The sequence below is a fragment of the Ornithorhynchus anatinus genome, chromosome 18 (assembly GCF_004115215.2).
Source record: "Ornithorhynchus anatinus isolate Pmale09 chromosome 18, mOrnAna1.pri.v4, whole genome shotgun sequence".
NCBI lineage: Eukaryota > Metazoa > Chordata > Mammalia > Monotremata > Ornithorhynchidae > Ornithorhynchus > Ornithorhynchus anatinus.
The window spans coordinates 7,461,090-7,477,558 of NC_041745.1; the positions used below are offsets into that span (position 1 = coordinate 7,461,090).

Sequence of the window (16,469 nt, forward strand, 5' to 3'; positions counted from 1 at the left end):
TGGGCATCCCCAAACTACAATTCACCTGACCCTTTAAAAAGATGATAAATCACAAGTGGTGTTTCAACACCAAAGTTCAGACCTCAAGGCACTAAGGTACCACACTCTGGCTGAGAAGGGATTATAAAGGAGAGCAATTAATTTCTAGAAGGTCTGGTGGCATCCCCTAGCAACAGATTGCATGACCCTTGCTTAAAGCATCATTAAATGGTCACTTTATGCATATTTGTTTTTGGCTTCTCTTGTTCCCAATATAGGATCCATTCTTTTAAAAAGAATATATAAAATTCTCAACTCGGAGATGAGGTGAAATCCAATCCAATTTAGCCCTCCATTCCCAGGGTCCAATCCAACCTACTTTTTCTAGAGAAGTTTTTTTGTTTGTTTGGTTTTCTTTGTTCTTTTAAATACCTCCATTTGTGGAAAGCAGAAGATGTATTCTGCTACGTCTCCACTTCTAAACCAAGTAGTGGAAACTGAAGTGAGCTACCAGTTTCTCTAAAGCTTTGTTGAATGCATGCCACTACTTGGTGAACAAAGAAATGAAAAGAAAGCTTAAGGTGCCTTATAGGCCACTGAGAGGAAGAAAAGACTGTGTTTATCAAATGGAAAAGGACAAAAGCTTCAGGCACAAATGCTATTTTTATGGCTCTAAAGAGAATTAAAACTGAGTGTTGGAGACTGTGGAAAAAAGCTTCCTTAAAAAGGGTCCCCCCTTGCACATCTTTCATGGAAAATATATTTTCCTTGAGACTGACTTTTGAAGGGGAGAATGTAATATTAGTTTGGGACCTATTCAGGTCATGTTACGCGTATTTATATGCAGCTTTCTAAGAGGTTCCAGCTCTTATTTGTATTTCAGTATTTAAAACAATCTCACTCCTTGTTTGCTTGCTGTTTCACCTCTTTCTCCCCTTTCATTAGGCCACTGGGGCCTTTAAAAGATTCTGACCTGGTCCCCGGATAGCAAACTGCAGCCTGAGAACATCCAAACACATGAGAAATCTTTAGAGGGTTTCCCCTATTTTAAGTATTTTTAATATGTGCATTTTTAGCATCCCCGGATGTTCATTCAATTTTTTCAGCATTGTATTATTCATCATATGGATGTTTGTTTCATTCCCTATAGCCTTTGGCTGATTTTCTATTATTCTTCTTTCCCCCTTTATCTTCTCTCCTTTTTTTAAAGATAAGGCTTTAAAGATACACACACTGGGAAATTTTATATAATGTCAGCTACAGGATATTGAAAGTTTCAGGCATCTGTATTTATTAATGGAGATAGAATGGAGACAAGAAAGGAAGGGAAAGGAAACTATTGGTCGTGTAATTGTAGAGGGATTAGATTAATATATAATGTAAAGGTCTGTGTAATGGATAGTTTTTATTCATCATAAAATTTTCAAATGACTCTCAGATGTATTGCAGTTGCAGCTGTTGCAGACTTTGTAATGGCATTAGGCTCTGACTCAGAGAGTAATTTTGTGCCAGAGGATTTTGGCAGTGACTAGAGTTCTTCTGATACTCCCACTGAGGAAATCATTCATTGTCAGCAGTGGGGTCGATGACAAACCAATAAAAAATGGAATAAGAAAGAGGCTGATGAAGAGAGGAAGGAATACATTTTGAGCTTCTCTCTTAAAAAAAAAAATTCCACCCAAACTATTATTATTTACAGGGCTTGAGCATGATGATGAGAGGTATTTCTACCCTGCACAAGTAAAGTGGATTATGTATCAAACCTCTGGCGTATAAATTGTATTTTAGCCAAGAAACCGGCAGTTTTAGATTTTAATGAACAAATTACACATTTTACCAATTTAAAAATCAACCTTATCAAACACCTACATCTTCAAATCTATTGTCTAGGACACTATGTTTCAGGGTGGGCGATATGCCAGTTACAGGTGATCACCTCAAAGAGTTGGACTAAACTTCCCCAACTCCCCTTGAGAGCCTGCAAGCCTTTGAGAAAGGCTTGTGTTCACCCCTGTTGCTTAGCTCCTCAAGGAGCCTTGACATTGGCTTGTGCTAAATATGTGCATCCTTATAACTGCTCAGGGAATCCCCAGGTGCTTTTTCTGGAGTTGGAATGTGAGACTTCACTAACAATCTCACCAGTTAATGTAGATTTCTTTGTCATCGGTTTTGATTATTCCTTTAAGAAGAATGTAAGTGGGTGGGTTTCCAATAAGTAGCCATGCTACAATATCCCTATTTGAAGGTTCACATGTAATGAAAGCCACCAGGGTCATGAGATTATCTCATTTCCTTTAGTAACTGACTTAAGTGTAGGATTCTGCAAAACAAGAGGAACTGAAGTCTGTTCTAGACTGTAAGCTTATTATGGACAAGGAATATGTCTTCTAATTCTGTTATAGTCTCCCAAGTGCTCTGCACTTAGTAAGCGCTCGATAAATATTATTGCTTGATTGCTCTGAATTTCTACTTCTAAAAAGCTTAGTTATTGAAGTGTAGAACAGGGAGACAGGAAATCTGAGTTCTGCAGCTCTACAGCCTCACTGTGTGACCTTGGCCAAGACAGTTAACTTCTCTGTGCCTCCGTTTTCCTAACTAAAAGTTTTGGGTTAATAAGGGTAATTAATAAGGATTAATTAGGGGAAGCAGCCTGGTCTAGTGGATAGAGCACAAGCCTGGGAGTCAGAAGGACCTGGATTCTAATCCTGGCTCTACCACTTGTCTGCTGTGTGACCTTGGGTGAGCTGCTTAACCTCTGTGCCTCAGTTTCCTCATCTGTAAAATGGGGATTAAGAGTGTGAGCCATGTAGGATGTGGATTATGCCCAACATGATTAGCTTGTGTCTACCCCAGTGCTTAGTACAGTGCCAGGCTCAAAGTAAGCACTTAAATACCATAAAACCAAACTAAACAGAAAAGTGGCTCCTCTCCCCTCAGAGGATTATGGTAATTCACAAGATAGCATCTGTGAATCACCTTGAGCTCCTTGAAAGAGCATGCCTTAACAATTTAAAGCATGCTATTACTCTGGGAACCTTAACTTCATCCTTGATATGCTGAGAACAAGTAGGCGAAAATACATTAAAATGGAGAACAGCTATGAACAAAGAAAGATAAAACTTTAAGAGCATGGAAGATCATGGTAGAGAAGTCAATCTTGGGGAAAAAAAATAAAATAAACTGGAAGCCCATATGGACAACTGATGATGTAGGAAATATTTGCAATATCTCAAAAATATGTTGCCTGGTAGCTGACACTTTATTTCTGGAGCTCCATATGGGGAACAGTTTCAGCCTCATAAATGATAAATAATAAAATTTTATTTATAAATCATTGGCACCCAGAGGCAGATGAGCATTGAACAAAAATAAAATACTGCCAGAGCTAGTTCATTCTCACTGACTTAACATTAACATATTGCAGTTTATTGATTTAGAGAAATAGTGAGTCAGTGAGAGAACACAGTAAGGGTAGCAGTGGTGGTTAGGGGAGTAGGTAAGGAGACAGGCTCTTTGATATATTTTGCAAGAGCTTTGGGATTTTGCTAAAGAATGGTATATTTGAGGGAAGACTTCGGTTTGCGTTCAGTTTTTTGCCAAGCAATCAGATCAGTTCTTCTTCCCTGCTGTGGGAGTGGGCACTTCCCAGCACGCTCAGGTGCAGCATCTTTAGCGGATAAACTTGCAACCGTGCACCCCTCTAAATGAGGGTGGCCTAGATAAGGTTGAGGGATGATTTACACAGTGGCTGTGGGTGGATGTTCTTCAGCAGGGAGTGTAACGACGTAAAGTGAATGGAAAGAGAGTCAAGAGCTACCCACAATGGTGCACTCACCTTCCCCTAAGTCCAGGCAAAACCTTGCTGAAGAAGATGGAGGCTTTCATCCCCTCCATGCCCAGAAGGACACGGGGCACAGACGAGATTTGAGTCTTGAGTTTATAAAGTCAGGAAGTCCAGTTTAGATGTCACCAGTGGTTTTTGAAGCTGTTCCCAGTGGAAAAAGGGGGTGGGGGGAATAATAGAGGAATCAGTCAGTCTTACTTCTGGAGCACTCACTGGGTGCAGAGGACTGGACTAAGCTTAGCTTGGGAGAGTACAATATAACAGTGGGTAGACACACATGGCCCAGTGGAAAGAGCACGGGAGTCAGAGGACCTGGGTTGTAATTCTGTCTCTGCCACCTGTCTGCTGTGTGATCTTGGGTAAGTCCTTAACTTCTCTGTGCCTCAGTGTCCTCATTGTAAAATGGGGATTCAATACCTGCTTTTAAGACAAAACTACACGAGGAAAGACCATGCACATCAGGATATAACTAAGGGTAAAAATAGTTCAAGTGCTCATGGAATAACTTCACAAAATCCTTCTACATTGTTCAAGGGAAAATTATTCTGTTGTTCTTTCTCCCCCAGGAAAGAAATCTAAAGCCTACTCCAAACAAGCACATGTAGAAGAAAGATAGTCTCCTCAATATCCCTCAGCAGACACATTCTGAAATATAGTGTGTTCATTGTTCAGGAAGATTTCAATCTTCCACCGATTTCTAACAGGAATCTTAAAGGGAAAGTAAGTGCAACCCCAAAGAGAAAAACATTTTTGTAAGTGTCTGAATTACACTGCTCTGGGGAAATGTCTCTCATTCATGTCTGGAATTCTCCTCTTGCTGTGGAGTCAGGCTACATCCACTCCAGACTCTCGGCAGTATGGAGAGCTGCTGGTTCAGCATCATAGCGATGGATTGTTCAGCTGGTTTGATCTAAGTCAGTAGAAATAATTTCACTTTCTTCACCATCAAGGGAGAGCTGCAGAGTAAAATGGCTTCTGGTGCCTCTGAAGGGAAACATTCATTTCTGCATCTTCAGATTAATTTTCAGGAACATTGGGAAATGGGAGAAAAAAATAGAATTAGCTTTATAAAATTCATAATCCCTTCTGATTTGGGTGGGTGGGGTTTACCCAAAGGGAAGAAAACATCAGAGTATTCTCTCTTCAATCACCCTTCAGTAGTTATCCTACCCTTACATCAAGGCTCACACTGTCAGTACTGACAGAAAACCTATTCACATTTGCAATTCAAAGGGGCTTGCTTCCCAAGACTGGGGAATAATAATAACAGTAATAATTATTATTAATGGTAGTAAAGCTATGTATTGAGCACCCACTGGGTACAGTGCACTGTCCTAAGTGCTTGGGAGAGTACAACAAAAGCAAGAAACATGTTTCTGGCCCATAAGGAGATTACTCTCTAATGGGGATTTTTAGTTGGGATATTTTGCAAAAGCGACTCGGGGACTGTCACTCTTTATTGTTATACTGTACTTTCCCAAGCTCTTATTACAGTGCTCTGCACACAGTAAACGCTTAATAAATATTGAATTGAATGAATGATACCATTTACATTGGAGGAGGATTATTTGTTTTTTGATGATGAAGAAAATGGCAATGTTTTAACTCTTATTTGGAGAAGTCACTTAGTCTCTCCCTCTTCTCCTTCCTTTTTTCTCCTCCTCTCCATGGAAATTCCCATTACGTGATCAATAATTTAGAGACTGGCCTAATCTTAATGGACATATAATTACCCACTTCTGGCTCATTTTAGGATTTTCCAGGAATTGGTTGCTCTTTGGGTGGTGGCCGTGTAACATAAAAGCTTTTATGTTACCTTTTTCCAGACAGCTTGGAATGAACCATGCCTCTGACTGGCCTGATTTCTTTGGTTCAAAAATCAAGCTCATGATACTTCTCTGGTTCTGCCGCAACTGCTATTTCTTGGGGGTTTGGGCAGCTGACAAGGGTGGGAGTCTGAAGCTGTTAGGAGTTGTGGAGCAGAAAATAACGTGTTGCATGTGTAACAAGAGACACACATGAACTGATTCTTTCCGTCAATACAGCTGTTCAAGCAGCAGGTGCACAATGCTCCTTCCACTAAGAGGGAGAGGGCAGAGCTACACAAGATCCCCGCAGCCATAATTTGGCAGAAGACTGTTACTCCTATTTTTCCTCTTTTAACCTTTCTTATGAGTCCCTCTAGACTGTAAGCCTGTTATGGCAGGGAATGTTTCTGCTAATTCAGTTGTATTGTACTCTCCCAAGCACTTGGTACACTGCTCTGTACATAGTAAATTCAATCAATAAATAGGATTGATTGAAAGTTACTCTGAGCACTTTTCAGAACCTCCATTCCCCACACGTGATGAGCTAGGTATATGGGCATGAAAGTTGCTTCCATTAAAAAGTTGCTTCACCTTAATCCTGGATTTTAATTCGATTAAAAAATAATAAAGGGGCTGGATTTGACCAATTCAAATCTTGCAAGCAAATGACATTTTAAGTCATTCACAAATATAGGAGTCTGCTGACTTAGGAAAGAATCCTGTGAGACTCAGGAAATTTTCTGTGGGTCGATGTTATTTAGATTCTGGTCGTTAATAGGAATTAGTACTTATTGAGGGTCCATTTGGTGTGATACAATGAAACTAGGCACCTGGCAAATTCAAAATAAAGAAATGACCTGTTCCCTGCCCACAAGGAGGGAGAAAGACATAAAAAAATATTTTCAACAAGTGTAATCAAAATTAATTGAAGGGCAGAGTGAAGGAGCATGGATACCAATAAGTTCATAAGTGCTAGAGCCGGTTGATGGGTTTATATGGTTTTGGATCTTGGGAAATTAATCTTGGAAAGTCCGTCAGAGGGGATGGGGTTTTAGAAGGGATCTGAATGTGGGGAAAGAAATGGTGTGTTGGCTTTGGGGAGGGAAGGAGGGAGTTCCAGGCCAGGGGAACAGGCATAAAGGGTCAAGAGCAAGGTTCAGCTAAAAAGTCAGCTGGGGAGGAACAAAGAAAGCAAGTTGGCAGGTGAAAGCGGGGCAAAGTGGCCAGTACAATAGCCACTAGTGGATGAGTGGGAGTTGTGGCCAGGGTGTTTGGTGTAAGACATGGCCCCCTGATGTGCCGCCATAATAATAAGAGTGATATTTGTTAAGCACTTAGGTGCCAGGCACTGTATTAAGCACCGGGGGTGGATAGAAGCAAAGCAGGTTGGGCCCACGGTCCTTGTCCTGCAGGGGGCTCACGGTCTTCATCCCCATTATATTAGAGAAGCAGCGTGGCTCAGTGTTAAGAGTCCGGGCTTTGGAGTCAGAGGTCATGGGTTCGAATGCCGGCTCTGCCACTTGTCAGCTCTGTGACTGTGGGCAAGTCACTTCACTTCTCTGTGCCTCAGTGACCTCATCTGTAAAATGGGGATTAACTGTGAGCCTCACGAGGGACAACCTGGTGACCCTGTATCTCCCCCAGCGCTCAGAACAATGCTCTGCACATAGTAAGCGCTTAACAAATACCAACATTATTATTATATAGAGGAGCTAACCGAGGCACAGTGAAGTGACTTACCCAAGGTCACCCAGCAGACACGTGGTGGAGGCAGGAGTAGAACCCCCGTCCTTCTGACTTCCAGCCCGAGGTCTGGCTACCAGGCCGTGCTGCAAGGGAGTCTGATGGTGGGGAAGGGGGGAACCAGATCCATTGTTCTTGGAGGATTGTTCTCCACCACCAGCGGCCCCACTGGACAAGGCTCTGGTGAGTTAACAGGGACGACAGAAACCAACTCGGGAGGATGGTCACCCTTCGGCGCCTAGGGCGTCGTCTGCCCCCATCCCTACCCACTCTCCTGAAGGTGCCCATAATTGATGAAGGAGATGGATTTCCGTTCAGGACTTAGTAGAGGCCCACCTCACCCCCTCTGGAAAGATGGTTTCGCCCGTCTCCAAGCCGTTGGTTTCGTCCACCTCCCGACGCCCGTTCGGCACAACTCGGAGCGCGCGCACGCGGAGAGGGGGCGGGGGCTTTCCAGGGGAGCCTCCCTCTTATGAATATTCATGAGGAGCGGGCCGCCCTGTGGGGGCGTGGCCGAGCGCGCGCGGGCGCACCGCACGAGGACGAGGGGGGCGGGGCGGCCCCGCCGGGTCCTCTCGCGCCCCTCCCTTTCCTCCGGAGGCCCCGCCCCCTCCGCGCCGCCTCGCCGGGGGAGGGGCGGGGCCGTCCTGGCGCGGGCCCCGCCCACCTCATGCATATTGATGAGGGTGGCGTCGGCGTCGCCCTCCTCCCATTGAGCGAGGCCGTGTCGCGTGGCCCGGCGTCGGCGTGACGGTTGGACGCGGGCGCGGCACTGCGGGTCCCGATTGCTGCAGCCGCTTGTCAGTGTGATGAAGATTGGCACCCAGGTAAGCTGTCACTCAACCGCTCCGCCGCCGCCGCCGCTCTCCGCCGCCGCCGTCCCTATCAATCACACCGGCCCCACAGCCGCCGCCGCCGCACCACTGCCGCCGCCCGGGTTGTGGTGGTGGCGTTGCGGGAGCGGGGGGGGAGGGGGAGGGAGGGGGGAAAGGGGACAACACAAGAGTCCGCCGCCCGGGGCGGAAAGGGTGGGGGAGGGAGGGAGGGAAGGGGAGGTTGTTCACCCCGGAACCATAATGGGCTGAGAAACGGTGTTTGTTTTTAAATGCGGGTTCGGGGAGGAGGAAATTTCTGGAAGGAGCCGCCGACGCCGCGCCGGGCCGCTGTGAGGCGCGCGCTCCTAATCGCCCCCTTGATGGAGCGCGGCGCGCGCCCTCGGCGCGAGGCGGGGGGGGGGGGGCAGTTGGGGTGGGGGGGCGCTCGCGCGCGGCGGGGGCGCGCCCGGGGGGTGGATGGGCCCGTCCGTGTTTGCCGCCGAGCGGTTTCTGCCGCGCCCGCTGGGGGGTGCTGTGGGGCGGGGCCGGGCGGGGGGGGGCGGTTAGGCTGCGTTTAAAGGGCCCGCGCGCGCCCGCCAAAGGCTTCGTCCGAAGGCCGGACGGGGGCACGTTCTCGCGCCGGGGAGGGGGGTGGGGGGGAGGGGCGCTCTGAGGGGGGAAGAAGGAGCGGCTGAAGATGGCGGCTCGCCGGCCTGGACCTGGGAAGAGACTCGGGGGGGGGGGGGGATTCATTCATTCATTAGTATCTATTGGGCGCTTACTATGTGCAGCGCACTGGACTAAGCGCTTGGAATGGGCAAATCGGTAACAGGGAAAGACAGGCCCTGCCCTTTGACGGGCTTACGGTCTAATCGGGGGGATGGAGGGGTAACCACCTCTTCTGGAGAAGGATCCCGCCTAAGCCTTTTTCCTCCCTCCCCCCCTTTTTTTTTCCTCCGTCTTTTTCATAGTGGCTTCCTTTTTTTTTTTTTTTTCCCCTCAGCGTCGACGGGCTCGGCCGCCTGGGGTCTTAACCTCCCCTCTGTGTTCTCTTCTTGCTCGGGAAGGGCCGGGATTCCTCTGAGTCCTCCTTTCCTGGGCCCTTTCTGCCTCCCAGGGCCCAGCCCCGCATGTCGCGTCCTGCCTAATCGCCCCCCATCGCTGACACTTCTCCACCCGACGGGGCGGCCGCAAGCCTATTATGAACCCCAATAATAATAACTGCCCCCAGGAGGGCCCATAAAACGCGAAACTTGAGGGTATCGCCGCCCCTGTCTCCCCCCCCCCCCCTTTCTGCAGTCCGGCTGTGGAAAGCGAGCCGGTCCTAGGCCTGGTGGCGTTCAAACAGATAAAAGACGCTCCATAAATACCCGCCCCGAAGGCCGTAGGGGCTTAACGTCCATGGGGGAGACGGGCTTCAGATAGAAAAGGGCAAGGAGGGAAAAATTAAGAAAATGCCTCGTAGTTTGGCTGGCTCCGAGGAAGGGTCAAGTGTGACTCACTGGCAGGAAGGAAAATAATAAAGCCCTCAGATCCGATTCCAAAGACGACTTTAATATTGTCTTTTTGGAAGCAGTGGGCCGCAGTGGAAACTTGAAGGGACCTGGGACGATTGGACTTAAATCCATTTGAAATCCTGGGTAGGTAATTTTGAAGGAGAGGACGGGAAGTGTTTAACATGCCCTGACTTAGAGATTCACATTCCTGCAAGAGGAATTTTTTTTTTTAATGAAGGAAGAGGTTCATTTCACCCGATGGAAATATTCATTCATGCAAAAGTATTTATTGAGCGCTTACTATGTGCAGAGCACTGGACTAAGCGCTTGGAATGGACAGTTCGGCAACAGATAGAGACAATCCCTGCCCATTGACAGGCTAATCGGGGGAGACAGACAAAAACAATAGCAATAAACAGAATCAAGGGGATGTACATCTCATTAACAAAATAAATAGGGTAATGAAAATATATGCAGATGAGCACAGATATCAAAATATCACCTTTTGATGCTGGGTTGGAAGTGTCAAGAGCAGTGAAAAGCAGCATTATCTCTTGATGATTTACTTGTCCAAAATTTATTTCAAGGGCATTAATTGTGCTGAAAAGAATGGTTTAATTTCTTATTATAACGAAGGCCCAGAAATAGATGAGGAGTAAAGCCTCAGGAATCCTCAGATTCACTTCAGAAATCTCCAGGAGAGCAGAGGGTGAAATCTTTTGGATGCGTTTTTCTCATTGGCTCTGCCAAAACCTGCAGTATACTAATGAATTTATGACAGTGTGATATTTTGTTCAAAAACAACAGGATTAATGGACACATAAGCAAGAACTATTTGAGACAATAAAATACTATGGTTGAAAAGGCTGTATGTGAAATAAGTGTCTTTTGTCTTATTCAAAGTAAATTGCATGGTCGTGTTTTGTTCCAACAAGAATGACTTTAAATCTCCAAAGGAAAACAGGCTTTTTTAAATCTTTACATTGTCATCACAGATTCCTTTACTGGGCTTATCTTGTTCCTGTCTTAATGAAATGCTTATTATTTCAGGTTTCTTCCATAATACTGTGAGAACTTTCCACATTATCTTTTAAGGAAGAGAAGAAAGTGGAAAAGTAATATTTACGATGAAATACCAATAAATTTTTCCATTACTGAAATCTTAGTTGTCTTCCATCGAAAATGACAAAAACATTAGTCTTTCTGCAACTTAGATTAGGCAGCGCTAAAATAGTAATGTGGGTAAGAACATTGATCTAGAAGTGAGAACTCAATTCTATTCTCGGTTGCACCGCTCATCTATTGGATAACCTTGAGCAAAGACAGCTTTACCTTCAGTTCCCTCATTGAAACAGAGTAGGGGGTGAAGAGAAAGCAAACAAAATCAGTTGTGAGGGCTAGATTTTTTTTTTTAACGGGATTCGGGTATACATGAAAAATAGGCATTCACGATTGCATTATAGAAGAGACTTTTATCTGAAGGTAAGATGGATGACATGACCTAGTATTTGGTTCTTAACGGTTAAAAGTTCTCCCCTAAAATGTGCTTCTGGGTAGTTTTCAAATACTTGCCAAGCACACTTGTTCAGTTTCTTCTTTGGGTGATGTGCTATCCTAGACTCTAGAGGAAATTACAGGTGCAAACCAAGTTCCCTGCCCTCAAGAAGTTTGTACCTTAATGGGAGAAAAAAAAATATACTGCACCAACTTACTGTTTAGTTCGTAAGGACCAGAGAAGTCATAGCTAAGAGAAGGCTTTTAATTAGGAGGAAGATGTGGTTTGGCATAGAGGGAAGAACATTCCAGGAGAAATGGCTCAGAGGGGGGATAGTTGAGAACAAAGGCCAATTTGAAGGATCCAGAAGTAGACAAGAGGGAAAAGAATATAAGTAGGTTTAGGGGACAGACTGATGAAAGAGCCCTGAATCCCCCAGTAGTCAAGAGCTCAAGCCCAGTGTGGATGGCAGTTAGTCTCCAGTGGCTTCCATTTTGAAGAAAGAGTTGGGGTGGTCTGCTTAGAAAGATGATCCATGCTGTTGGGTTTAGGAGCCGCGATAGAGAGAAGCAGAAGGCTGTTTGGATAGTTGGGGTGTGAGGGATGGTATCAGGGTAGTGGCAGTGGGGCAGATGTAACCCATGAAATATAGCAGAAGTTTAATCCACAGGACTTGGTAAGTGGCTGGAGGGAGGGACATGATGAAGCAGCATAGCCCAGTGGAAAAAGCATGGGCCTGGGAGTCAGCTGCTGGGTTCTAATGCTGGCTCTGCCACTTGCTAGCTGTGTGACCTTGGGCTAGTTAATTTCTCTACATCTCAGTTTCCTCAGTGGTAAAAATGGGGGTTCAATACCTCATTTCTGTCCTAGATTGAGTCTCAAGTGGGGCAGAGACTGTGTCCAACCTGATTTATCTATCCCAGTGTTTAGGAGCAGTGCTTTACCCCGAGTAAGTGCTTAGCAAAAATCATACTTATCACTACTGATTATGAATTAGAGAAAATGATTCCAGACTGGGGTAGCATACGAGAGGGATATGGGTGATTTGGGTGAAAGACAAGTGAGGAATGGGGGGTGTTTGGAAGAGTTGAATTTTAGACACAATATTAAGTTTGAAGTGATGATAGGATGATGATGTGGAGAGTCCTGGAGACACAGAGCTTCAAGGAGAGGGCTGGCTGACTGCATTTATCAGTCATTCATTCAGTCAGTCATTTATTGAGCACCTATTGCGTGCAGAAGACTATATTAAGTGCTTGGGAAGTCCTGCAAAGCCGTCACTAAAAGCATGATAGCTGATAAATTATTTTAGAATAAAAGGAGACGAAAGCTGTAAATGGCAAGTAGGGTGGGGGGAGGGAGGAGAAGGGAACAGAGAAAAGGGAAAAGAATCAGAATAGTATTGTAGCCTTGAAGCCAGTCCCAGAAAGTGTTTTGAGTAGAGGACTTAGCCACTTTCAAGGCAGCAGAGAAATCAAGAAGGGTTAGAACAGCAAAGAGGCCATTGGATTTGGAGAATTTAGGATGATATCCACAAGGTGAAATAGGTGAAATTCAGATAATAAACTACAGAGGGATTTGCAGATAAGGTCAAGATATTGATTTTCAAAATGGCCCACTGGCCATTTGAAGGGATTTGAGGGCAACGGTGAAGAACCTCAGAGGGAGGGAGGGGACGGTGAGAGGAATGGAGGTTTCAGTGATCGATTTGACCTGGGAATTTTTCCTTATGAAGGAATCTGGTTAATTTTTTTTTTAACATTTTAGCAAACTCTGAATTCTCCTTTTAGTTACACTTACAATAATCTGAGGAATTACTGCATCAATATTGGTGACAAAATATTGATGTAAAGACTGAACTACTTGGTCTTACAAAATATTTATCTGTGTTCTGAGTGAAGACTTTTGTCGATTTGGAAGGGGTGCCAGCGTCTCATTCTGAATCCAGGGATAGACTTGGGGTGGGACTCTGAGGGATAGAAGTCACCCTGGAGTTGGCTGGGGGTGTTTTAGCCCCCGCCAAAGTGCAGTGGTATTTCTTATGGAAAGTGAGGTAAATGAGATGAGTGGAACAGGGAAGGAAAGGAGAAAGAACTCATCCCCCATCCTTGCTGTTAACATCCATTCGCGCCCAGCGTGGTCAGCCGAACCGGGGCCACTGGTCCGTGGCGGACAGTGGCAGAGGACCAACAACTTCGGGTGTGGCCAGCAGCTCTGTGGACCTACAGCAGTGCGGTGTTTTCAGATAGAGCTGCTGCATGGGCACCGGAGCTCAGATTCTTGCCTTGTCTCCTGCCCTCCTCTCCAGGCCCCATGGGTGAGTCTGGGCAGAGGATGAATTCCAGGTCTCGTGCTGGGTTCTAGGGCTGAGGTGGGGGCCAGTTTTGATCCCTTTTCAATTCCAAGAGGTGGAGCTGGTTACCCACGGTGGCATATTTGCCCAAAAAGCTTTGGGGCAAAGCTAATAGCTTGGTCTCCCTGGTGTCACTCCTTTGAGCTCATTGTGAGCAGGGATTGTCTCTTTATTACTATAGTGTACTTTCACCGAGCGCTTAGTACAGTACTTTGCACACAATCAGAACTCAATATGTACGATTGAATGAATAAATGTGGTCTGATGGCTTCTCACCATTTACCATGTTGAACACCTACAGAACGTGCGGCGCGGTACTAAGAGCTTGGTACAACAGAAGCAAGTCGTGTGATCACGGCCCTTCAGGAGCATATGAGGTGTAGCCCAAGGATTCAATATTAAGTTATGTTTGCAGATAGAAGGAACAACCTAGCATCTGTGCTGCAGTCAGACAGGCTTATCCTTGGTTTAGAAATCAGTGGATAACTGGCCCTGGACTAGTAATCAATCAGTGGTATTTATCAAGCACTCGGGGAAGCACAATGCAATAGACTTGGTAGACCCAATCCATGTCCACTAGGAGCTTAGAGTCTAAAGGGGGAGACATACCTGAAACTAGGGGAAATGGCAGAGTAGTATGTAAGTGCTGTGGTGGGGCTGGGGGTAGAGTGGTGGTGAATAGCAGGTGCCTAAGGGGTACAGATCCAAATGCTTATGTGATGCAGAAGGGAGGGCAGATAGGGGAAATGAGGGCTTAGGGAAGGCCTCTTGAAAGAGATGTGATTTTTAGGAGGGCTTTGGTGAAGAGAATGTGGTAATAATACATATGACCAATGAAATACAGATGTAGCTGATACTATTGAAGGCACACCTCCTCCGAGAGGCCTTCCCAGACTAAGCCCCCTTTTCCTCAGCTCCCCCTCCCTTCCACATCACCTCATTTTGTTCCCTTCCCTTCGCTCTTCCCTCCCCCAGTATGTGTGTGTATAATTCTATTTATATTGATGCCTGTTTACTTGTTTTGATGTCTGTCTCCCCCTTCCCACCCCCTACAACTGTAAGCCCCTGGTGGGCAAGGATTGTCTCTCTATTGCTGTATTGTATATTCCAAGCACTTAGTACAGTGCTCTGCACACCGTTAGCGCTCAATAAATACGATTGAATAAATGAATAGTGCTTTGGCTACTCCAATTTGAGGGGCACAGGGACAGGGTATCCAAAGTTCCCTAGCCTGGAAGAGCCACCTGAGTTCCTCTTTGGTAGTCAGGACCTTTTTGGCTAGCTGCATTTCAAAAATAAGAGTTCAGAGTTTTTATAGGTGTCAGTTGTGTGTTTTTTATTAGGTGAGATCATTGGCTTCTCCTCTCACAGAATAAGAGAACTGTAAATTTTCTCATTACTTCAGAATTGAAAGCCAATGTGGTCGTGATATAATTTCATTGGAAGTGTTATTCTAAAGAGTCAATGGGATAATCTGAACTGCTTTGTTGCTGAAGTACCAAGTATAACTGGTCTGTTGAACAATTGCATTAGAGATTTATCTCTAGGGACACACAATTATGAGGGCTAGGGTAGGATGACAGGTGACAACTTGCACAAATTTATGCAGTTAGTTCCCTTTGCTATCTTTCATCGCAAAGTAAATCTCACTGAATGGCAAAGGAATATTTGCAACCTTAAAGGAAACTGTCTTTGAGCAGCATAGTTATAGTTCCTTAACGTATTTCTGGTGCTCTCACACCAAGGTATGGTAGCTTGCTTAGTCAAGAACACTAGTAGAGCATCAAGTTCATCTAAGGGGCTGAACCTTAGAAGGTGACTTGACAATTAGGAGAGACAGTCTATCTGCCTGCAGATAAATATCTCATTAAATTCCTAGGTTGGTGTAATACCCATTCCAATTTCTTGGTTTCTCCAGCATTGCTGGGCATGTTCATTAGCCAGGGGCATTTGTGAATACAGCAAGAATCAAACCGTTCATCAGGTATGGTAGCAACAGAGGTGATGTTGCCTGTATTGCATTTAGGAGAACAGTATCTGAACGGATTCTCTAGCCAAACCAATTTCCCCCTTCCAAATGACATACTAATTAGAAAAGCAACTACCTCAGAGAGGTTGGTACCATTATCAAAATTGGATGAAGTTCATTTAAAGGAGACTCAGGGAGCATTGGTTTGCAAGATAGTGTGCAAATGTTGGTTTGTGTTGAGAAGCAGTGTGGCCTAGTGAAAAGAGCATGGGCCTGGGAGTCAAAGGACCTGGGTTCTAATTCCAGCCCTTTCACATGTCTGTTTTGTGACCTTAGAGAAGGCACTTAACTTTTCCATGCCTCAGTTCAATAAAATGAGGATTAATATTGTGAGCCTCATGTGAGTCCAGCTTGATTAGCATGTGCCTACGCCACCGCTTAGTACAGGGCCCAGCACAAAGTAAGCACTTCAATACCATTAAAAACAAAATTTTTAAAAATCTTAACTTGGCTTTATTGGGGTCAGAACCATTTATAAGCAGTCTTAATTTCCTGATCTAAACTGGCCTATAGTGATACTGACAGCTCTTTTCTAAAAGTGTTATGTGCAGAGGCTATCTATATCAAATCTATATCATGTTTAAGTAGGTTTAAGCAATATATTAGTTCTTAAAAGTTGATCATTAATGCTACAGTACATGATGTTCCTCTAGGGTATTGGGTATAGTATTATTAAAGAGTCATACTGGAATACCTAGTTGTGTAGATTTAGAGCAGAAACATGAATTTCTTTGTTTTCAAGGAGCTGGTCCTAGTGGTTTCTCACATTGGGAAGAACCCATTATCTCTTATGCTTCTCCTCTCCAAAGGGCAGCTGACTGACTTGCCAGTATTGGAGGGAGCCCAGGACTTAGGGATGTCAATGGTGGTGTGGGGGTTGTTCCCTATTTCCCCAACCTTGACTTTA

The 16,469-nt window shown here is 45.1% G+C and overlaps 1 protein-coding gene and 1 long non-coding RNA gene across 7 annotated transcripts in view; one reads left to right on the forward strand and one right to left on the reverse strand.

Moving 5' to 3' along the window:
• LOC103170210 overlaps nucleotides 1-8,103 on the reverse strand; it is a 14,393-nt gene extending 6,290 nt beyond the window's left edge. Inside the window, exons 1-3 of one of the 5 annotated variants that reach the window (XR_003766107.2) lie at nucleotides 8,042-8,103; nucleotides 4,593-4,833; nucleotides 3,815-3,964 (exon numbers count right to left, since the gene is read on the reverse strand). This is a non-coding gene — a long non-coding RNA (uncharacterized LOC103170210). The other 4 variants (XR_003766106.2, XR_003766108.2, XR_486020.3 and 1 more) reach the window with 4 other exon arrangements.
• A 15-nt stretch (nucleotides 8,104-8,118) lies between these two features.
• PKNOX1 (PBX/knotted 1 homeobox 1) overlaps nucleotides 8,119-16,469 on the forward strand; it is a 32,816-nt gene continuing 24,465 nt past the window's right edge. Inside the window, exon 1 of one of the 2 annotated variants that reach the window (XM_029083337.2) lies at nucleotides 8,119-8,201. Coding sequence is in view for 1 of the 2 variants with exons in the window: in XM_029083339.1 (XP_028939172.1) it covers nucleotides 8,184-8,201 (18 nt within the window). In the remaining variant the exon portion in view is untranslated. The remainder of the gene's footprint in view (nucleotides 8,202-16,469) is intronic. The other variant, XM_029083339.1, reaches the window with a different exon arrangement.